Source organism: Bactrocera oleae, chromosome 6 (assembly GCF_042242935.1).
Source record: "Bactrocera oleae isolate idBacOlea1 chromosome 6, idBacOlea1, whole genome shotgun sequence".
In the NCBI taxonomy this organism is placed as follows: domain Eukaryota; kingdom Metazoa; phylum Arthropoda; class Insecta; order Diptera; family Tephritidae; genus Bactrocera; species Bactrocera oleae.
In genome coordinates this window covers 68,424,419-68,449,734 of record NC_091540.1, presented here as the reverse complement: position 1 = coordinate 68,449,734, position 25,316 = coordinate 68,424,419, and the positions used below count along the sequence as shown (strand labels likewise).

The 25,316-nt window shown below is 33.7% G+C and overlaps 2 protein-coding genes across 4 annotated transcripts; both read left to right on the top strand.

Annotated features, from left to right (window-relative positions):
- Positions 1-10,480: 10,480 nt before the first annotated feature.
- On the top strand, positions 10,481-16,402 carry Teh3 (tipE homolog 3). 2 transcript variants are annotated; one of them, XR_004976770.2, is made up of 3 exons: positions 10,481-13,198; positions 13,342-13,448; positions 15,136-16,402. XR_004976770.2 is itself a non-coding variant. In XM_036364496.2 (2 exons), exon 1 carries the CDS (start codon positions 11,839-11,841, stop codon positions 13,186-13,188), a length of 1,350 nt encoding a protein of 449 aa, XP_036220389.1. In that variant the 5' UTR covers positions 10,485-11,838; the 3' UTR covers positions 13,189-13,198; positions 15,136-16,402. The 2 variants fall into 2 exon arrangements, 1 of the variants encoding a protein (XP_036220389.1); XM_036364496.2 differs by lacking the exon at positions 13,342-13,448 and having other exon boundaries at positions 10,485-13,198.
- A 98-nt stretch (positions 16,403-16,500) lies between these two features.
- On the top strand, positions 16,501-24,644 carry Teh2 (tipE homolog 2). 2 transcript variants are annotated; one of them, XM_070111010.1, is made up of 5 exons: positions 16,501-16,891; positions 17,025-17,220; positions 17,518-17,691; positions 17,786-18,022; positions 21,262-24,644. In XM_070111010.1, exons 1-5 carry the CDS (start codon positions 16,669-16,671, stop codon positions 21,305-21,307), a joined length of 876 nt encoding a protein of 291 aa, XP_069967111.1. In that variant the 5' UTR covers positions 16,501-16,668; the 3' UTR covers positions 21,308-24,644. The 2 variants fall into 2 exon arrangements, with proteins under 2 accessions (XP_069967111.1, XP_036220462.1); XM_036364569.2 differs by having other exon boundaries at positions 19,064-24,644.
- Positions 24,645-25,316: the final 672 nt, after the last annotated feature.

The window sequence follows — 25,316 nt, the reverse complement described above, 5'->3', positions numbered from 1 at the left end:
GAGAACTACATTTTTTCTTGATTTGTAATTGATTTAGTTTGCACACCACTACTACTTTGAAGAACGAAGATACCCTTTTGCCTTTTGTGCACATACATATGTATGTACTTGTATTGGTATATAAGCAATAAATGTAGCAATAAATTCACCATTTTGCCACATGCTTGTATGATTTACAATTTTCTTAGCTCACATGACACACGCCACATGCACTACCTCAACAAATATATCGGTATGTGTGTGGCTATACCTTTCCACACCTTTTCACACGCACACATACACACGCAAAATACACTGTTTATATACTTTTACACATTTTTTCTAACACTGCTATGTATTCGCTCTGCCGCAGCCAATTGCTCTTTCGCTGCAGCGCACTGGGGTGTGTGTGTGTATGTGTTTGTGCTTGGCTTGCCGCTGCAACTCCGCAAGAATGAGTTTTGTGCCAAGCATGAATCGGCACAGGACAATTTTTATTAAATATTTATTACACTTTATGTATTATGCTTGTTGTTGTTGGCTTTTTGTTTTTCCACACTTTGTCTTTCTTGGTGTGTTTGTTTTTGGCTTTTTTTACATACATGCACTTTGCCAACATTCATCAGTCGATATATGGTGGGCGTTCCGGGTCACACACGCGTTCACATTTTTTGTTTTTGTATGCTATTTGCGTGACACACGGACACATTTACGCACGCAAATGTATTAACTTTTGTTGAAATCAAAATTTACAATAGATTCTCTGCAACTTCATTTTATTGCACTTTTTTGTTCCACTATTCACAAGCGGTGATGTTAACTATTTTACCGTTATTTGTTGTTTGCGAACTTCGCTTCACTTTGCGACTGAACTCGATTTATGTCTTATTTGTGCGCTAACATTTTCGCCTTTTATGTAATCCACTCATTCCTTGGTCCTCCATTGACGTTCGTTCGCACACTGACGACTCGCTGACTCACTGACTCACCGCTTGCCAAATATGGCACACCACTGACGTTTTTCAGGCGTACTCCGTTCGCCTGGCACCGTCCCCGTCACTACCACCGATTTTTATCGTTTTTTTTTTTTTTTTGTTGCTTTTGCATATATGTTTTTCCTCTTTAATTCAGCTGTTTACAAATGTCACTTTTTCACTCGGCGCACAAATGGCTGCACATAAACAACGGACTCGCATTGGCGTAATAAATATAGCTTTTCAATGTGTATGCTTGTGTGTGTGTGTGTGTATGTAAAATGTAAAGCGCAATCGAATTTAATCGAATTGTATGCGGCACTGCCAGTGCGACCGCCGTTGTCACCACTGTCGCTGCTGACTTTTAGACGCTGAATGTTACGAAACGGAAACCACAAGCGCCGAAGTATTTCGTTTCAGCGTGTTCGCTCGGCGCCAGCATCGTCTTGTGGCTCGACACACGCACGCCGCGACGTTGGCTTGATTTGACTTGACTTGAGTTGACTTGGCTTGGTGTGGCGCTTAAGCAGCCGCAACGGCAGCGGCAGTCACAAATATAAGCAGCACAACAAATAGTAGGGCAGGTGTTAGCAGCGGCTCAGAATCCAACTGCAAGAGTGGGCATTGACTGCTGTCGTCGTCCGACATGTTATCGTATTTTATTGTTTTTTTCTTTCTAGGATGCCTGTGTATTTGTGCTGCCTGCACTACACGCTTGTTTGCGTTTTTTCCCAACTGTTTCTCCTTTTAATTATCCTGTTTTGAATATATTTTTGGGTTTTGGTTTCTTTGATGTTGTTATTGTACATTCAGTTCAATGTTAACGTCATAAAAACTACCAATTGTTGTTGTTAGTAATTGTGTGAACTCAAATGTTTGCGTGTATGTTATGTGAAGTGCTCCATTGTGAATTATGACGCCCTGCCGGAAAATTTGTTTCAACTGCGAGATAAATCATTTATATGAAATTGTTGAAAAGTGGCGTAGGTTGAGTAGATTTAGGTAAACTAAGCGGATTTTAGGTAAACACAGGGTTGATTTTTTTGTAATTCTTTTTGATATTCAGAAAGCATAACATCAAATTTATAAGAAGCAAAAGGAAAAAGTAAGTTCAGCCTATATATAATACCGTTCACAAATAAAAACTTTCCATATAAGTACTTGATTTTAATTTTGATCGGTCAGCTTGTATGACAGCTATATGCTTTATTTGTACAATTTGAGAATTTTATATAAATAAATATTATAGCGTTACTTTTGGTAATATTCTATGCCCAATTTTAGCATTGAAGATATCTTGTCGAATAAAAAAGTTTTTCATACAAAAACTTGATTTAGATCGATCGGTTTATATGACACCTATATGCTATAGTGATCCGATATCGGCTATTTTGACAAATGAACAGCTTTTCGGATAGAAAAGAACGTGTGGAAAATTTCATATGGATACCTATAAAACTGAGGGACTAATTCGCGTATATACAGACGGACATAGCCAAATCACCTCAGCTCGTCATGCTGACCATTTATGTATGTAATTTACAGGGTCTCCGCCATTTACTTTTGGATGTTACAAACTTCGTGGCAAACTTAATGCACCCTGTTGTTAATTAAATAAATGTAACTCATTTCAGTAGTCAGATGATGGGAAACTTAACGAATTCACTTTAAGCCACATTGACAACAAGCGCGTATAGTTAATTTTTCTCGTAGAGTAGTCATACACTTGCACACGTAACTACATATTGACCGGGCAATTATTTCTGTTATTGTTGAGGGGTAAACACACACACATACGCACACACAGAGTTGTGTCCATTAAATTTGATTCGCATGCTTAAAATATTTTCTATATTTTTTCGTTTTTAATTTCATATTTCACACGATACTCCATTAAACACGTCCGCTGCGAGTCATACACTACGTGTACCTTGGCGTATAAGCGACATTCATATTCATATGTAATTTTTCAGCACTCATACGCCCTGTATTACATGCAAGCTTTTACGAGGGTAAGCCACATCTATTACTTCATATGTATATATGTATGTGTATATGCGTTCATTTGATTAATAATTTGCGCATAGAAGCATAGCTGTTCGTTCTTATATGACGAAAAGCAATTTTACGTGCTTGAATTTTACCCTTTCCCTTCGTTTTTACAATAGTTAACGATTTTCATATATTTTCTATTAACATTAGTGGCTTTCTGCGTCACTGCACTGCTGTCAAATTTACTCGTGGCAAATTTACATATATGCATTTTCATATTATTTTACGTTTTTCAAACCGAGAAGTTTATTTTGTGGTGCACATGTGTTTCTCGCTGGCTTTATCTTTAGCTTCTAATACTTCCTCTACGCAGTTTTGCATTTTTTTTTTCTTTTCACGTTTGATTCTCTTCAATGTCACTTTTATTTGCACATTTTTATTGCTTCGACTTTGTAAATATTTTATATACTAGCTACTCATATGTTGTAGAGTGCTGTGTGCGTGGGTATGTGTGTGTGTATGTGTATGCATTAAAACACATGCTTATGCCTCTATATATCCATATACATATATTATATATACTATATGGCATATCACGCTGCTATATATAGCGTGACATGTGTAGGCAATATAATCATACATAAGCATGAGTATGCACATAAACATGCACCCTCAGTTAGGTATATGTATGTATGCTTGAATGTGTGTCTTTTTGTATGCTGCTTGTTCTTTAGTCCTTCAAATAATAATACAACTCTTTCGCTTCCTACACTCTTTGCAGATATTATCGTCACACTGTTCGAGCGACGCAAAGATAATTCAGCCAACGCCAGACATCACTGCTTTTACCACTTTGTTACTAAATTTAATTTATAGAGCCATGCTACTTCGTTGGCTTCCTACTCACACCTGAGTCTACAATATATATGATACATATATATGGAATATTCAATTAGTTAGTTGCCTTTTAGCAGAGAATCACGTTTGCAAGCAATAATTTACTGAGTTACATATTATTTTGATTATTTGTTTTTTAGACTTTTCCATTTGCTTCTATACTCCTTTTTTCCGTTTAATACAATTTCATTTGTTCCATTTTTGCCGATTCCCTCGTTGCGACCTGATTATACTAGTCGTACAATGTACAATGTCTTCAGGTCGTGGTAGCGCTTAAGTGCAAAACCTTTTGCCACACACACTACGGCGGTCGGTGGCCATTTCAACGGACCACTCACTATACAATCACGGGCGCACGAAAAAAAAACGGAATATTCAAATGGCTGGCTTATGAGACTCTTCACAGTAAGGACTAACGCGCGACTAGAACGAGGCACTGCGTAATCGCCATTGCACTGGCCCAGGCTAAGGTATTTGATGAGAGTCAGTTAGTGTTCGTGGAGCTTATGAATGACTGAGAGTGTTACTGAGCAAGTGACTAGAGCTTTGATTGTGCAAATAAAATTCGGTGAAAACTGTAAGGGAGTTCAATTAAATTTACGACAGTTGGGGAGTAAGTGAAGAGAGCTTTAAACAATTGCTCTCCTGTGCAACTAATACGCTTCACTGAGAGCTACTGTCATGAGCTGTCAAACTATCGTTTTGAGCGGTTTATATATTTTGGGTCAATACTTTCATTCTCTCGAAACAAATGTCAAAGTGACAGTTATAAATAAAGGAATTCTTTCAACAAACAAGTAAATTTAAAAATATATTTTTTTTTGGTGTCCAGATTTCAAATGTAATATCATGAATTTAACTCAATGTATTGTAGATGACATGAAAGCTTTCGAATTTTCAATCTCATCATTTCTTGAGAAACTGGTTTCAACTCAATTTTTTTTTTATATTTCCACAAACATAGACAGAAGAGAGATTTGAAAATAGTCACGTACTCTATTAAATTACTATTGTATTTGATACATAACTTTGACAATTTCAGTTGTCAAAATCTTTAATTGTTTGTACTCTTTTGCTCATACATTTCCAATTTGCTGTAATAGAATTTAGGTATGACATTTACTTTATATTGCTAACTTATCGCTTAGGAACAGCTATAAGCATTCCTACTCACACTCTAGCGGCAACGGCAGTAAACATCGCTCAAAGCAACATTAACTACATTTTCCAACTGTCAAAATATAATTGTTTTACAATAACATTTCCATTTAATGATGTTTGTTTACCTTTATTAGTTCTCATGTACGCTCTCTACTCCATATGTCAAAATTGACATTTTCATTCATTATTGTCCGTGAGTTTTATGTCTCATTCATTGCATGTGCTCTCTTGATCTCTTTCAACTCAATGGGTATATAAAAATATAAGGAATGAGAGATGACTTCGACAACACTATTTCACTCCTCAGAAACCTAATATATTTATTGAATTATTTTTGGAAAAACTGGTTCTACGCGCCTCTCTAGTTTGGCACAGTTAGCATGTGCTTTTTAAACAATGTATGTACATCACCATGTGTGACGCTGCCTAAGCCTGGTCAATACGAAATGGTGAGAGAATGGTTTAGCTAAATATTTACTTTATGCTTCATTACCAATAACATTTGTTTAACAAAAAACAAAGGAGAAAAGGATCATTAATGATTTTTGATGTCTCTAAAATTAATTTCAACAAAAATTAATTTTCTTCTATATTAATTTTTAAACATGATATTCAGTAGTTTCCAAAAATATATTAGAAATAAGTTCCAACAAACATATGTCTTAAAAACACTAAATGAGGCACAAGGATGTTCTAGGGAAGGAATTTCATCTAAGACTTTGCCTTAGCATTCTATTAATATGAGCTTCTGGCTTTCTTATCTCATCTAAATAATAACGATCTTCCGGTTTGTCTTTCAGGTAGTCTAAGATGTCTTTAGACAATTAAGTTCCGATACTATACAAGTGGATATAAGCCAACTACTTCTTATATACTTATAGTATATTTCTTATTTCTTCTAGATTCAATCCATAATCATTTCCAAAAAAACCAAATATAGCCAAATAGCCTACGAGCGACTTCTGACCTATACTTTCGTGCATAAGAAATCAACCTACTCCAACCCATATGCATACGATATACTATGTAAGAGTTATAAGTTGAAAAACTTGCAACAACTCCAAATGACTCATTGATTGCTTGTACAAGAAACGAAAGCAATAAAAGAAGAAAACAGTTACTGGACGATGACGTAAAATTGTGCAAAAGGACATGCACCACCAGCTTTTAAACCAAACATTCACACTCTATTATTTATACGTACTCGACCCGCTCTTATTCTCATTGTGAAAACGCTCTCACTCGAAAATTAGACTTACAGCTTTACTTGAAATGGACAGTGCTCATTAATGAACTGCTCAAGTGAAAATGTAGCTCTCATTTCCTTCTATCCTTTCTCTCACGCTCTCCATTTTTATGGACTTACTCTCTTCTATTTCCTGCTCAAATGTTCATCCATCTTTACATTCCATTACACATGACTTTCGCAGGTAGGCAAGCCTCAACAACAAATAGGTGAAACCAAATGACAGCGCAATGTGGATGGCATTTCGTTTTAGTCAACACTTTTGGAAAAAGGACCTCTCAAAAATGGTGGAAAACAAGTGTCAGTCTGCTCGTTGCGCACAAGTCATGTTGTACGCTCTTTGCCCGTGTGTAAAAGAAAATTCTTGTTCGCTGTGTGACATTAAATATTTCAATATTATTGATATTTCTTGCTTGAGAAGTGTATAATACAACTTGAAAAATTATTTATTACACCGCATTGCAGCGAATATGGAATTAATTAATGTGTGATGTTATGTGTTGTGAAGTTAACAATAACAAAAATGGCCATAAATTATGTGGCCGAAGTGATTTCATAATAACAACTTGAGCGTCAAAAGGAGGCCATCAAGTATAAAAGGAAAAGTGTAGCAGTCGAAAAGCACATGTACCTGCACATAAGTACTAGTATTTGGAGTGTAGAAGTGTATAAAACATATATATATCTAATGAACTGCAGTTGAAAAACGTTTTGTAAACAGTGTAAGAATACTACACAGCAAAGTGCGGTTGGAGGGAAATTCGGAGGTCACACACCAGCAGGTTAGTGCACTTGAGCCAATGCAATGGCGTAGAACGAAGAAGATGCAAATGTTCATCTATTTATAACTCTAGGAAGCTTCTCGTACAAAAATAACGCTTTTTTGATTTCACTTTTTATTTAGTTATCTATTTATTTATTTTCTCCATACTAACTGACAAAATAATATCCTTGGTATGCATTCTCGGCCGCAAAGGCTATTATGGTAAATAAAAGCTGCAGCAGGAAATACCATATCGTCTAGCGGGCTGTTGAAATGCATTTCTATTTCCCCTTATGAATCACATATTTGAATACGATCACTCTAAAATTATGATTTTATTAAAGTTTTTCACAGTAGAGATCGCCATTCGATAACAAAGTCTTTGCTACAAGTATCTGCTGTTCGTATGCGGCTTAGAGCTTATAGAATACGCTAAATATTTATGATGAAATCAGGACGAAATTTCATTACAGCGAATAAAAAAACAAGATAATACTCCATCAGTTAGTTGAAGTCTTCGCTGTTATACATACGCATTGTATAGTCCTTCCTATTGTAGTCCTTAATTCACTCTATTAAAAAAACGCATGAAAGTTATGAAGTGATTAACACTTACTCACTGCTTTAAGATTTTAGCACGTCTGATTATAAATACTACTCAGTAAAATCAAGAAAAGTTGCTTATAAACTAAATTTTTTTTTGTTTTATTTAAAATTATAATCGTAACGCTGCTAAAAGTTTGCCTTTTGTACTCTGATTTTTTTTAGGGATCATAGCCATCGAGATGATATGCGACAGGACTTTATTTCTTAGTTGATATATTACCTAAGGTCAAATCAGATCCACCATATTATTACATTTTCAGTTAATTTTTATAATATTTTTATTGCTGTTAGAATATGTATATATTGCAGACCATGCCACAACCCCATATGATTCGTCCGCTTGTAGTCGAATTTTGAATTTAAATTATTTGTATCATAGTAAAATATTATATTAAGAACTTATTATACTAAAATTAATACTTGCTTTAGTCGAATGTAGTATATTAGTAATTATTTTTACCCACCCTCTAATTAACTGAAGTCTTCGCAGTTTCACATACACCGTGGTGTCCTTAACTCCCTCTAATAAACTTACTAGTGTATGAAAGATATGATGTGATCTTTTCACTGCGCTTTTTCAAGTGACTAATGAGAGGTGATATCCCATATTTAAATAAGATTTCATTTTATCACGAATGATTCGAAAGCTCGGCTGGGTTCACTTTTAATACTACTCAATGAAATTAAAAGAAGTTGCTTATAAATAAAATTTTTTCGTTGTGAAATTCTGTGTCTCGTGTGGTCGTGTTTTAATACTACAGGTTTTTATTTATCAATCGGCTTATTAATTATGATAAAATCTTATCAACCTTCCGGTAGTCTTTATTACTTTTCCAATTAAATTATATATGTTTATCAAAGTCAAAAAATAAAAATAAATTTGAAATAGTAAATTTCCTCTAGCCAACTTCTGCTTATACACTCCTTCAAGTAACTTTTCTAAGAATAATAGTAATAAATAATTTTTTATTTATTCTATTGGTATAAAGTATACAAATATAATGTTAGCACTGGCTGCCAGGGCCTACGGCTCAAATAGTAATAACTATTACCAGTAATTTCTTTTCCACGCCGCTAAGCCAAACAAAATATTGCCTTATCACAATTCCGATGTTATAACATTTACCTACCATAAATAGAATTGCATATGGGAGCATAGATAGTTTTTGTATAACAAATTTCAAAAGTTCATTATTTGCAAAAAAAATAAAGGCATTGTTCTTATGAAATAGTCTCTAATACAAGTATAGTTTGCTGAAGAATAAAGTTGACACTGGCTGGGGAAAAGGAGTACTTAGTTTATTTTGGGTTATATGGGGGATAATGCGATAGGATAGCTCAACTCAAACTCAACTCAATAATGCTCTCTCTCTCCAGAAATATATGTTGGGCATGTATATTGATATGAAATAACAATAGCTTACTGCATATAGCGTAAGAGAGGAAACTAACTGCTTATTCCAAGTGATAAATTTGATATCCTTATTGTCGCATGTAACGTCACTTGCAAATAGTTTAACATCTTATCAAATTTGAGTCGATCTAGTCCTTGTAAGCCCGTAACCAATACAAATAATTTCCTAGATTCTTACAACCTTTTTTATGTTGAGGTCAAGTTTGATGTAACATAAGGACAATAATGTTAGTTTAACATGGAAAAATAAATTAAGCAACGAGTTTGCTTAAAATTTTGTGTTTCCAATGGAATCACCGTTACGGAATCATTGAAAATATTGTAGACGTGTTTTGGAGTATCTACTTTATTACGAACATAAGTATTTGAGTAGCACAAAGCATTCAGAGAAGAACGTGAAGCTATCGAAAACTTTTGCTACTATCATCAGATAGTGAACAGATTCAGGATTAACATCAATTCCTTGATATGCCATTTTCGGAGCTAACCTTTAGTGACTATTTAAAACGATAAGTACGTTACCCGCGCATATTATGGTAAGTCGCACAAGGCGTCTCGTGAAAATAATTGGATATGCTAATTACTCATCACGCGAGCCTTTTAACATGACACTTTTTTAGGCTTGCCGCTACATCGATACTTACTCCTGGCTAAACAGGCTCATTAGCGAGATTTACAAAACAAAAAACTAATCTTACAATCCCCAGTGTTTTGTAGCTCCTAATTTATAAAATATAAATTTATGTCAATAGCAACAACAATATAATTGAGTTCAATATTAATGCAACTAATAAGTGTACATCTCACAAAGCACAAAGCACAATTGTCGAAAAAGAACAAAGCATGATTTGTGCTCGTATTTGTAATGTGTGTGCGTCGACCCAATAAAAACACACCCCAGAAACACATATTGAGTCAAATGCATCAACACAGCATATGTAGAATGTAGGGTGTACAAGTGGCGGTGAAGAGCGGCAACACTACAAGCGAGGCAGAGGATGACAGATGGATTTTATTGCTAAATGTCATGCAATGCCGGGGCGGTGAAAGTTGCGAAAGTGGCAAAAAAGCAAAAGTACATGGCTATGAACGTGAGACAGGCAGCGCCAAGTTGGCCGTAAGATGAATGGAAAAGTAAGCTCGAAGCACAGTGAGTGAGGTCGAGAAGCAGCGCAATGGGCATAATGTCACCAGCGTGAAGAATGTCAGGACCAAAAGTGCTGTCGCATAATGAGCAAAATAACTAGAGAAAATAATAATAAAACAAGAGCTAAAAAAAACAATATTTCTCATCGATTTTTTGCTTATTTTGCTACTGCAAATGCAGCGCATGCGCATGCGTGATAGCTTTGTGTATTTGTTTTTGTTGTCAGCAAAGCTTTCACAGCACTTTCATCACACACTGTGCTTATTATGCATACATGTGTGTATATATTCGTCTGCATGCGCTCACAGATTCTCCGAAATCTCAGCTCTCCAAGCGTTTTACGATGATTACTTTTCGACTTTGACTAACGGATAGGCATTGTGTCGGGTTGCCGTTTAAACATTTCGCAATACACACAACATACTCATATTGCCCGTGGCCGGAACGGTGCAACGGACGAGAGTATACGAAAAACGGTGCAAACTAAAAAAATTTTATAGTTCAACTAAAAACTAAACTAATCAACAGCAAACTAATATTTTCTTGCATTAATGCTATAAAAAAGTGTAATCCATTAGAGGGCGCTTGTGTGTGTATGTGTGCGTTTAATCGATAAATGAAAAAAGTGTGATTCGACAGAGATTGGCATGCTATTAACGCTGCCATACGTGGAGGTATGTGGAGTAATGTGTCAACAGCAGTACTTGCTTCGGTGCAGCTGTACGAAGTGCTCGAAGCGCTAGCAAATCTGGCAAATCTGTGGAACGGTACACCGCGATTTGAGGTTTTGTCTTTGACCTCCATTTTACAATATTGAATTTCTGGGTCCACTACGCAGCTGTGTGTCGGTGCGTAATTTCATTGTGTCAAAGTCGCCGCAATCCTTCAATGGCCTTTCATGCATGTGTGTATGTGTTTGTGCAGTCATTACTAAACTGATTAGCCACAAAAATTTACTGCTCAATTAAAATTTATGACAGACGAGCAGAGAAGACACAGCAGATTTAACGCCGCGCACGAAGCCTAAAATAGTCATCAGCTACGCCAACTAACTGCCCGAAAGCGGAAAAATCAATAATTGCAACATTTTTCACGAACATCAGAACGCCAATATGAGCGCGATTAAAAGTGAACGATAGTAAAATAAAAGTGAACGTGTGTGTTAGAGTGTCGAAAATCGTAGGAAGTAGAAGCAGTTGTATAATTTCGAAGAAAATTTGTGGTGTAGGTGCACGCGTGCTGCTTTGCGCGTTTGTGTGTATGTGTGTCTGGGTCAACCATATGCTGCAATCGATTTACATGGCCGCAGCAATAACACAAATTCATTGAGGCGCTCGTTTCGCTACAACAATAACATAACAACACCAACATATATGCATATATACACAGGTAGAAGTTTCACCACACCAATAACGACGACGACGACGCCTACGCGACCTGTCAACGACGAGTAGTTTGCAGAAATTTCCAGTGCTGGCAATCTTAAATTATACTAATAACAGCCACGAAAAGCTAAGCAGAAATAGAAATAGAAATATCAAACAACAAACAACAACAACTCAAACAAAACAAACTCTACAACAAATTTAACTGCCAAGCACTTAACAGTCGCACATCGCCGCAGCTGACGCAGCAACTTCAGCCGACCTCGCCGCCACAATGGGTAAGAAAAAGGTGCCGAGTGAGGACCTAATTGTACCGCCACAGGATCAGCGCATATGCGGCACTATTTGCATATGCCAAATGACGCTCGTGCTCAGCTCGGTGGCGCTGGTCTATCTAACGGTCGCCATTTACATGCCGTCGACGCGCGCCTTCAAGAGCGGCATCGATCCAACGCCCGTCATGTGCACCACCACGCGCGCCGTCAACAAGGACAACTGCGAATGGGGCTCGTGCGGCGAGTGGTGTCTGAGTAAGACGTCTGGCGCCTGCATACAAATCTACGTGAATCTACGTACCAATGGCACCAATCTTACCTTTCAGAATTGCACGAATTCAGCGAATAAGACATGCTACGGCATCGATCAGGACCGCGCCGATAAAGCGCGCTGCATAAATGATGAGTGCAAAAATTTAACGGGTACATTTAATTGTACCGAAGGTCAGTGCTTAAATATAACCGATGCGTTCGAGTGTGTTTTCAAGAATAGCGATTCGCCAGTAAAGTGTTCGGGACGGCGGGGGAAAATCAATTGTATGGACATAAACGGTTTATTTTCATGTTCTCGCGGCACGTGCCGCAAAATACGCACCCCCTACAATTGTGACCGTCGTTGTGTTGACATACCGACACGCAATAAGAATGTGGTGGTGTTGAGTGGCGATAAAGTGTATTTGTCGCAATGTCAAAATGCCATCAATGCAGAGACTAATGAGGAAGTGTGGAATGAATCCGCGGATAATGTTGTAATGGCCTCGTGTTATTTCATTAAAAACACATCGGATCGGGTGGAGGCGTTGGATTGCATTAACGGCTCAACGCTAGAACACAATATGCTCACGGATCTCACCAATTTCACGTATTTAAGTCATCTGCACATATCGGTTTCAGTGCCAACGCCGGAGATAGCGCCACCCGATTTCGATTTAACCATTTCGAATGAGTCGAAGCTCATGATCAATCTGGAGGGTTGCGTGAATACGCTAATGGATGAGTGCAAGGAGTTCTTGAAGGATTTTGGACGTGATGGCAGCGATCATAATGCACGCGCGCGCTTCCCTTGCTTCTACTCACCGTCAAAGAAGGAAATTGTCGTGGCACGCTTCGACTTGGAGGTTACCTATCGACAGTTTGTTATCGCCTCGGTTGTGCCGTCCGTCTTGTTTGTGGTGTCATGTCTGGTCTTGCTGCTCTGCCAGAAGACCGTCTATGTGGGTGATGATGCGAAAATGCGTTTTAAGGGTTGTGTGGACACGGACACGATATTGGCGAAAAATAATATTGGCTCACAAACAAACTTGGGCGATACTGGTGGAGGCGGTGGCGACGACGTAATGGCACTATGAGATCCGTCACGTAAGCATGCAAATGATTGTTGTTTTTTTTTGTTTTGCTCTTTAAGAGCCAAAAGCAATTATCATCTCACAACTTGTGTTCTTACACAAATTTGTTCAGCTTAAATCGATATGTAAATTGTAATGCTTATTTTACACTTGCAGCATACTTTCAGCTACATCAACGTGGATTGAGACCTGAAAGTTCGAATATTTATCCACATTTTTGAACATTTGTGCTGTTGTCATTGTCTGTAAGCGTCGTTTATGATGTAGGTTCGCAATGACCCTTTGTGAATAACGGCATTTAATTGTAGAAGCAACGCATACACGCATATTTAGTTGAATTCGATTTGTGTATATTGTTAGCTTTTTGTGTGAAAGCTTAGATCTTTCATAAAGTAAAGAACATATTTTCCTAAAACTATAATCGAAAGTATTCGACTTTTCATAATATTTTTGTATACTCGATTGTTTAGCTTTGTAAAAAAGCTTAGAGTTTTTAACCAGTTTAAATTCGAAACGTATATATTCCTTGTAGTATTAGTACATTTATATAAAAACTTTTAACTCTTTCCACATAATGCAAATTTTGTACAAAAGCTTAGAGATTTCATCAATTATAATTTTTTCTTGTCAGTATCCAAATAAAAGCTATGAAGCAAAGCCCAGTAGTAGTAGGCATAAAATCGGATAAGAATTCTACATTCAGCTCCTGTAGTCCTTGGTTAAATTTCAGCTATACACTTAATATAAACAAATATCGTTTTATAAAGTGAAAGCTTTTTTTTCATAAAAATCACTTAATTCATTCATTCCAAAAGCAGTCTAAGTATTTTTAGTTAAGTGTGTTTAATTTTTTATATGATTTTTTATGAAAGCTTAAGAAAAAGAGCTTTCACAATAAATGCGATATTTAGATGTTTCAGTAGTGACTAAAACGACGGTTTAATGTTATATTAAATATTCAGCTAAGTTTATATTTGTTACAAAGCTTTAAATTTTTATTTTGTGTGAAAGCTTTAAGCTCTCAATATGCATTTTCTGCGGAATTTTTTTGTGAACTATGAAATTTATTCAAATATTCTATTACTATGTCGGTGGTGTTATATTATTCCTCACCAAAAGTATTTTATTGGCTCTTTGAAATCTGTAAAAATTCAGTGGTACTCTTGTTTCTGAATAATAGATTCTGAGTGCGACTTCTCCGCCCTCTTGAGATATATAATGGGATATGATCATTATGTAAGCATAAAATCTTTTTTACTCCGACGTATACCATAATAGGTCTAGGGAGCCCATTTTTCTCTATACGACAACGCTACGCTTGTGAAAAACTTGGCTTGATCTCTAGTGGTGACATAGACAGATGGTGCAAAAAATTACTTAATCACTTCTGTCTTTACTATTCCGCTTATGCAATGTTGGGGCACCAGTACTCTTATTTATGCAACCATCCACAGGAATTACCTGGTATTGAAATTAGTTGACTCAACAGGTTTGTGGAGACGTCTCTACATTTGTGGATATATAGTGTATATGGGTTTAATTGTTTCCAAAAAGTACGGTATAAAAAAAGAATATGTCTGAAATTATCTAAGTTTAGTCCCAAATCGCAAATCAGTCGTAACTAACCTCACCTTATTTATAAAATTTTTAATACCTTATAACGCCCCATCAATTAGTTCGCCCAACCAAACTTTATATGTATATTAAAACCGTTCAATATACCCTACCCCATTGATATTCTATCGAATTGGAATTAATTTTGAAAAATATAAAATTTAATTTTAGCAACTATTTTATAGACTTAGTTTATGTAAAGTCGGTAAATTTCTAACTCCCCCAGCAATTTTAAATATTTACTTAATTAGTTGTGAATATAAATAAATTTTTGATCTTAAATATTTTTTCTTAAACTTGGTTGGCACTATCAGTTGTATTTTCTCAATTTTCTAGGCATTCCTCTGCTCCAAGAAGACAGTCCCGTACATCAAGCCGGCGTGTTTGTCATGCAATAAAGCAGCAGACAGTCCAGTAGTAACAAACAACAACAACAACAACAACAACACAAGTTGTACAAAAGCACACTCACTTCACCAACTCAAATCAAAAAGAAACCAAGAAAATTTTACGTAAAAAATTTTAAATATTTTAATCAGCCCAAAAATAAAAACAAACAACAATTTCATTCAATTTCACTCCCGCAAAATGCGCTTGCAAGCATCAAATAAAAATATATTATAAATTAGTCAAATAATAATTATGTACCACAAACAAACCACAGAGAGCAAATAATTTATGCAAACCACAATCAATTGCGAGTAAAAAACACAAAAACAAAAAATTTAAAAAATAAAATTGCTGCAAACAAATTTTTGAATATATTCTCGAAAGCAAATATGCTGTATTTTAAATTAATATTTATGCGCACGAAAGAATTAAGAACAACAATTGACGGGACATAAAAGTCTTGAAAAACTTATTCATTCAGACAATATTAGATTTACAAAAACAAAAATAAAAAGAAAACAAAAACTTACCAAAATAAATTCAAAGATTTGTAAGTACTCAATTCAATGTTGTAACCCCAGCAAAAAGCAAAAAGCAAAAAAGCAAAGTACATTCCATTTATTGTTTAGAATATATGAAAAATATTTACAATTGTTTACTACAACTATGTTACAACAACAATGCAAGGCAAATATTTATGTGTTATTCCATTTGCATTATATGTATATTAGTTAAAGATCTATATTCAAGCGCTTATTGCACTAATTTCGTATAAACGGGCACTCAACACACTAATATATTACAACAGTAACTCACTTACACACACACATTTATACACCAGCAACTCACTTGTTATGGAAAGTCAAACGGTTTGGAGGGATGCGTGATCAAACAGATATATTCAAGCAAATTTTGGTACAAACAATAACAAAATATATGAAAAATTAACAATAACATACAAAGAGACGACAAACTAACCAAACAAATAAACGAACGTTAAACGAAGAAAACTAGCAAAAGAATAGATAAAAAAAAAGAAATTAAAGAAAAACGAACACAACAAACAGACTTGGGCCAGAAATAGAAAAAAAGACACAAATAGGCATGAAAAAAAGAAATTAGATAAATTATCGTTCAAATTAGTATGAAGTGTGTTTAGTGAATATCGAATATTAAATTAATTAACTTAAAAATAGAACAGAAACAAGTATCAAGTATCATAGAATTAAAAAAAAAAAAGAAAACTCCTGACATGTTACGAGAACCAAGAACTTGGACAAACTGAAAAGCAACTCTGTTAATAATACGTCAACAAACACACAAATAACTGAACCTATAAATAGCGATCATTAGTAGCGCACGAACAATCGAACCCACACACACAGACAGAAATCTACAAACGACCAATAGCTGCAGTCAAGACACAAACTGTGGAACGAACCACAGACACACACCAGCAGTCGAGTATAACGCAGCAAGATGAAGAAAAGTTCGACCGCTACGACAACAATGTCATTACCGACCAGTCCGACAATTTCGGCACACACTATAACCGGCAGTAAGCTAAGTTTAAGCAGCACAAAGACAGCGACTTCGGGGCGTTCGAGCCGTACGAGCCTGCAATCGCCACAGAGGAAGAAGAGCGATCTCGAATTGGAGTCGATACTAGAGAAGGCGAAATTTTACACATCGTTGTGCCTTGGTAAGTGTGATAAATGGAAAGGAGAAGTGATTTTTAGTTATTTCAAAAGCAATTATCAGATCTCTCACTATTATCTGGTATTTGATAGAATTATATGTATACTCGTACATAAATTGAAACTCCATTTTTACAGGAACCACTGCAATTCTGTCGGTTTTTGCATTCCTCTTTTTAATACCATTCGTCGTGGATCCAGCTATATCGACAATAATTGCAGATTATGATCCCGTACCAGTTACATGTATTGTCATTGATCATGTCTACGCGGAAGGCATAAGAAATTGTTCGTGGAGTTCATGCCGCGAGGGCTGCACGTCATCACTCACCAAGTAAGTATTATGTGTATATATGAGCGAATCGAGTCCGATTCTTACAACATTTAAAATACTCTTTAGTCAAAATAACCAGAAAAACTTACTAAAATCTGTTCTAGACCACATTATAAGTCTTAAAAATTCATTCCATCGAAAATTTACATAAAACATTTTTTTCGTACAAAACACTTTTTTGAAATCATCGATATTAAGTACCTGACGGCACAAAAGAAGTTGTAATGAACTAATTATTTTTTCTCGCAACTCCCAATATAAATTATATAATATTTTCTTCCTTCATTGTTCTCTCAGGTGCCATCAGTTGTACGTCAACTATACACGCATTCCATTCATCGAATGGGAGAAGAATCCACATGAGCTGGATAAGGTGCAATGGGATGTCAGTTATACGAAATTTCTCATCAATTCGGAAGGTTGCGGTTATCCACCCACAACGAATTGCAGTGTCTTTGCGCGCCAATATGGGTGAGTCATAAAAATATATTAAATTTCAGTAATTTTTAACTGTATAATTTGCATTTTTTTCTCAATTGTGTGATCTCGCTCTCTCTTTCAATAGCTATTCGCACATTGGCGAACCATTTCCCTGTTATTACAGTCGTGCCTACCCGGAAGTGGTGATCGGTCGCTACTCGTGGGAGAACAATTTGTATCATCTCGTGTTGTCGCTTATCATACCGAATGTTCTATTCGCCATTTCGATTGGTGTGCTCAGCTATTGGTACTGCCCCTGTTGCGACAAAGCATGCAACAAATCATCGCGGGTCTATGCAGAGAAATTTCCCTCGAAGGAAGAGTGAGTTTGAAAACCAACTTGTTAAATAATAATTAATCATCACAACCAACTACTTACTTACCTAACTACCTACTACATCATCAAACACACATACATATGCTCGTATTCCCTCAGTATGCATTACTACTAATTACATATTGTATCTTAAGTTGTTGTAATGGACGTTAATTACTATTTACAAAAACAAATGATGAAGAAGCAAATGAAGAATAAAAAGAAAATATATATTAATAATCATAGCTATATCAACTGTACCTGCATAAAAGAACTTTTGTAATTTGGAATGTTTTTTCGAAATTGATTACTGCATTCGTAAATGACTAGATACTCGTTGCATACATATATATTTATTTACATATTTTCATGTGTAGCAAACATAGACATATATTGATACATACCTACTTTATAAATATTTATATGCATAATTGTAGTAAATGCGGTTGTACCGTTAAGCATTCATATTTTTATCGATTAGTTACTTGAGTTTTATGCAAATTATCGTAATGTAATACAATATTTATAGTGAAGAATGGCATATCCTCCTAATACATACTTATATGATTGAGTATTTTGATTTATGAAGAAGTGGAAGTAAGCATGTACATACATATTTGAATCGGTCAAACGATTTTTAATGAAAAAATGTATTTATTGTAATTTTTTAAATTGAAATTGTGATTATTTTGCATGTTCTTAATTCTCCTACAAGTATATACAAGTATTTTCTTGTATAAGTATTTCCTACAATTTTATTGGCAAGCTAATTGACGTTATTTTTGTTGTATTTATGTTGTCAAAATTAACAAAAATTACATTTTTCCCTTTACTCCTTTCTACTTTCTCTTTTTTTCATACCTACTCTCTCTGAAATTACTCATTTTTTACTCGCTCCTAGTATGCTCGTTGTTGTCATTGACTTTAGTGAATTCATTTAGGACCGACTTTTAACTGACAAACAAAATCGAACTAAAAAACAAAAACAAAAACAAAGTTTACCAATAATGTATGTAATGACCGTTTACTATTAACAAATATTTACAGGATTGTTAACTGCATGAATTGCAAACCGGAGAAAACGTTATCCCTCAGTAATTTTTAAGTGAAATCTATGCAAGTGCCTATTGAAACCGTTTGATATGAATTTAAGTAACCGCTAAACGCAAAATAAAGCTTTAAAAAATATTATAAGTACAGAAAATTGCAAATTTATCGTATAAAAATAAATAGTTCCATATACTTTTTGGATTACTCGCGCACATTTTTTAACCCTTGCTAGCTAAATATTGAAATTTTAAACATAAACTACAAATTTAGAATATAGTACGGGTAGTCTAGTTAAATGGCACTTATTTGAAAAAGTAGCGCACACAAACTTATTAAAATAATTATTAGAAAACTTGTTCTTAAAAGTTATATTTGTGAGCGATAAATCCACATTTAGCAGTAGTTAGCATTTTTGAAGGATTTTTTGTTTATGTTTAACTTTATATTGACGAAGAGTCAAAATCTTCGCCAAGTCGTTATCCAATTGCGAAATCTTCGAGTTTAGGAAAGACTTTATCAGCTTTTTAATAAATTGATTGATTCGTAATCAGCTGATGCAATGACGTCACGTTAGCGTAACAGTTTTAGTAATAGCTTTTCGCTAAGGAAATTCTCTCGAAGCAATTTGTGTGTACTTTCTAACAACTTTTGAAAATATCTATTAAAATATTAATTAAATCTTAATAAAACTTTAACTTTCAATGCTTTGAGACTTTGCATTTTGGCTTTAAAAAAAAATAAAATTTAGAAAATAAACACTTCAGAGTAATGTACCTGTTGAATAGGGTAAACTCTATCAATAATTTTTATGAGAATATTTCGCAGTGTATCTTATTTTACTTTTATGTTTATGAAAAATGTTAAAAAATATTTTTATTTCATTAAGTTAAAATATTATAATGCATATTTTGTAATATTTTTTAATAATTTATTAAACAACAGTAATTAGAGTACTTTGAGAATTAAATGTTACGTGTAATAAATAGTATAAAAATTGATTTCGCAGCTTTTCATTTATTATGAAATAATTTATGTTCAAAGTCAAGTGGCAACTTCATTAAATAATCAAAAAATCTGCCACGAAGTTGGTAACATCTCGAAGGAAACGTCGAGACCCTATAAGATAGGTATGCGCATATATAAATAATCAGCGTGACGTGTTGAGTCGATTTAGCCATGTCTGTATGTCCGTCTGTATACGCGAACTACATAGTCCCCCGGTATTTTAAACACCGATTTGAAATTTTATACACGTTCTTTTCTTCTCAAGAAGCTGCTTCTCCACATATGGCTGCAATACAAGCTGACCGATCAAAATCAAGATAAAAATTTTATTATACCCTTTTATGCCATCAGAAATACACATGTGGAGGGTATTTTGTAACTTTGGTGCTAATGTGCGAAATAAGTGGACTTGATTCAGGCTTTTTCCAACTATGTATTAGTTCACGTAATAAGATAACAATCCTACCATTAATATTTGGATATGCATGGATAGTGCTCCACTATATGGAAATTTAAAAAATAAATAATGTTTAGTGATTTCGATTTTTTACAACTTTGGAATTTATTATATTCCAAAATTTGTTTTTAAAATTATTTTAGTTGAAAATTTACCTTTTTTGCAAAAATAAAATTGATCAAAATTTAAAATAAATTTTTAATGATATCCCCTTTTTAGTTTTTGAGTATTATAAAGCCAAAACTTGTTTTTTTAAATTCTGTTAAACGAAAAAATATATTTTTCGCAATACAAAAATTATTAATTGTTTAAATGTTGTTTTTTTTTTTTTGTATTTTAAACTAAAAACATTTTCGTAGTTGTCTGCCTGCGCGTAGTATTAATATTTCAAATCGCACTCTCTTTTTCGAACGACCATATATGTATTTTTGAGTTTCAGCATGTTTTAAAAGTACTTGTATAACTTAGATAGTAGAAACATTTCGTAAAATTTATTCCAGAAATCAGTAAATTCATTACTTGAATGTTACAAAACTGCATGCAAACCTGTAGACTTGTACGATTTGTCTGCCTCTCGTTTCAAAATACACGTGCAACAATTTTGCCTGATTTTCGTAAATAACCAAGCAGCCCAAAACACAAACACAACACAAAAGCAATAACGAAAAAAAAAACAATAAAAAAAGCAAAAGCACACACAATTTTTCATGCATTCATTCGATTTCCGTTGTAGAAAACTTCTGTGTCAAAGTGATGACGAAGATGATATGGAATACTAGTGAACTAGAGAGTCTAGTGAAAGGCTAGATATACTCGTAGCATTAGAAAAGCTGCTTACACAACAACAACAGCAAAAAATCGTACTCGTACTCGTATTCGTATTCGTAGAAGGAATACAATGTAGAAAATCGATAGCCACATTTTGTATTCGTACACAACAGTTACAAATAAATAATAATATTTACCTACTACGCTCATACACATAGTACTTATATACATATACATACATTATGTAGCTAGTTAAATATGGCGGTGTGTATGTACTTATACATACATATTTAGGCATCATTATAGCTAAACGCATTCGTGAGTGTACTGAAGCTATGTGCATACATATATATAGCAATATTTATATTAGGGTGTCCAAGTTGGTTTATTTTTTTTGCCAACATCTCTTGAAGTTTTAGTTTCTACCCTAAAAGTAAGGTTAAAATGTAAACAAGCTTTTTATCTCAATATAATATGTTATCTTCTAATGCTAAAACTTCTGCTCCACAAAAAAGGTCCGGATGCATTTGTCCATTAAAACATTGCTTTAGAAGTTATACGCAGTCAAAGCTATACATCAACTGTAAAGCGCGTTCATAGAAGTAATTTGTGCATTTTGTGTTGCTCATACAACATGGTGTACCGTATGAATACAGTACTTTTAATGCATAACTTTAAATATCGTGATTATAACTTTTAAAGAAATGCTAAAAAAATCAATTTGGAAAATAATGGACACCCCAATGTATATGTATGTATGTATGTTTGTCTACGCATTTGTATACATAACAGTATTCGCAATTTGCTAAGTAAATAATAAAAAATTGACAATTCGTACTGTTCTCCTCCTCCCCAATAGCGCTAAACACAAGAGCAAAGCAATAGTCTGCCGCAAATCCAAAAGTATTTATATAAGTATGTATGTATTATGCTTATTGCAAACTCCAGAGCAGTATTTGTGCTACTTATTTGTTAAAGCTTTTGGAATTATTTTCGAATTTGCAATTGCACTTGAAGTAAAATTTGATATGCAAATGCTAAAGCACGATTTGTAAAATAGAAAAACAAAATTTATATAAAAATTTATAAAATAAAATGAAATAAAATATTGTAGGGCTTGTTTTGCATTTATATTATTAATATAAAGTGTCATACAAATAAATATAAGCTAAGTACAACACACATATGTATGTTTGTAGCATAAGAGAGTACATATGTAAGTACGTCGACAGCTTTATTTGAAAAACAAAAAGAAAAACGAAAACAGCAATTCAAAATATATTCGTATATATGTATGTATTAAAATAGCAAATTACACACTTTTCTAATAAAAGTTTTGAATTTACGGAAGCTTTTTTTCGCGAGCGAAGGCAACAAAAGCAAGTGCATAATCGAAAAAATCTTTTTTTCTACTCAGCAAGCTCAGGTACCGAAAGCAAGTGCAAGCTCGAAAAAGGATTTTTTTGCACAGCAAGCAAAAGTACCGAAAGATTGTAAAAGCTCGAAAAAAGTTTTTTTCGCTCAGCAAGCGAAAATACCTAAAGCTGGTGAAAGCTCTGTTTCAAGTGGAAATGGTAGAAGTGAAAGCTGCACATTTCGTTGTAAACGGTTTTGCACTCAAATATATCAACTGCTGTTTAAGTTTATAAATGCAATTAAAATAGATATATTTTGTTGTACTCTATATTTTTGTTAGTAGAAAATGTTTTGCTGAAAATTATAAAAATTGAAATTATGTAACTATATGTTGAATTTGACTTAAAAAGGTTATTTATATATATATTGAAAGACAAGGATTGTGATAATAGTCATAATTATTATATGTTTTGTGTTCTCAGCGTGTTGTACACCCTAGAAAATCAGACTTTTTTATTGTTGAAAATGTTGTAAGTAATGTAGGAATGAAAGACATACGCCGATTTGCTGAGTGGGTGTTGCATATAAGTAAAACAGCAAATGAATTGAAAAATATGTACTTGTAAGGTTTGAATTGTAATGTAAATCGAATTTGGCTTAAAGAGTTACTTAAGTTTAGACTAGTCAAATATGTAGCATTACAGTTAAGGTAAAATGGTAAATATACTTATGTATCATACTGTGTTAAACAATAATACAAAATTAACGACACATACACATACCTAAAACAAATTTCAGTTTCAGCAAATGTGTAAGCAAATATTGTACGATTTTTATCTTCCCAAAAATGTACCTTTCGAAAAATATTTTGAAAATTAATTTTTTTTAACACTAAACAAGTACCTTCCAGAAACGATTTTGAAATATTTAATAATTTAAACAAAATTAATTTTATTAAACTTGTGCAAACGCTTTAAAATTCAATTGAATTGAAGCGCGCAAAAAATCATGAAAACATTGTATATATGAATATGTGCTTAAAAGGCTTTGCTAAAACTGTTTGAAAAATAAATTTTCATAACATAAACTTAATAGCAGCTTATTAAGCTAAAGAAAAAACTATAATTGCAATAAAGTGGTCCAATTTTGTTTTAGCTACCTGCTTTAAAAAGTAAAAGCTTTAATTTTTTACTACAAAGATTATAGAACTCGAGGTTATACCATTGTGCACATAATTATTTAATGGATTTTTTAAAGAATTTAGTTATGATAGAGCCGTGGTCTACCAGACAGGAATATAGTGATATTTTCTTTGCTCTCTGCGCTTTTTCTTCGTTTACTTCATTCTCTGATATAGCTTGAAAAGAAATATGAATAATAAACTCCTAGTTGCCTTCCTCTGTTTTGTCTCCCGTTACACTATGTACTTAGCTTAATTGGCCAGTTGTTGTCAGCATGATCAGTTGCGTTTTCCTGTATAAATTAGTAAATCAAGTAAAACTACAGATTTATGTGAGACTACAAAAAGGTCTGCATTGAGCTCTTATCTATATTTGATGAACATATTCGAGACTCGATCAATTTTACCCTATAGTTGAATAACCTAAATTATTTTTAAATACTTGTATATATAGAGAATTACCAAATTTTTACTCAAAAACTCGAAGACAATTCGAGTTATTCTGCTGGAAAAATTCGAGACTCGATCGATTCTATTTAAAAACTTCAAAATAGTTGATAGTGTATTACCTTAAAATATATTACCAGATTTTTACCCAAGAAACAATTGCAGTTATTCTGATGTGCATATTCGAGACTCGATCAATTTTACTGTTAACACCACTTACATTTAACAAGTACAAATTACTTTAAAATATATTTATAGAATTTTCAGATTTGTGCTAAAAACTCAGAAAAATTCCAGTCATGCTAATGAACAGTTCGAGCCTCGATTGATTTTATTCTACAGTTGAAAAACTTAAAATATTTTACTCAAAAAACTCGAAGACAATTCGAGTTATTCTGATGAAATATTTAGAGAATCGATCGGTGTATATATATTACTTTCAAATATATTTACAGAATTACAAAATGTTTATTCAAAAACTTGGAAATATTTCCAGTTATTCTGATAAACATATTCGAGACACAATCTATCTTAGCATTCAATAAATAATAAATAAATTATTTTAAAATACATTAAGAGAATTGGCAGACTTTTACTCCAGACTACATTATATCAACTTAAGCTATTTTAATATGTTGCGACAGATATAAAGGCCCTTAGACTATGGAGGTACAATACGGAAATAAATTTCTAATTTGATAAATATTTAAAACATTTTTATAACTGAAATGCAATAGAGCACAAACACTTTTCATTCGAATTGTTAAATTTGGAAAGAGTAATAATTGTGCACAAGATACAACCTTTAGCGAGTTCTGTATAAATATTCAAAGATTACAATACAAAATAGCAAACGAATCAAAACTCCTAATAAAAGCCCCTTCATTAACTGAAAACCACAGATGATGCATAAAATTCCATTATAGTTTTCAATTTGTCCTAATTGCAAGGATTTGCTGTATTAATTTATTTTTTAATGAAAATTAAATTGTACTGAATTTTTTATAATTTATGAACAGACTTTTTCCCAAAGACTT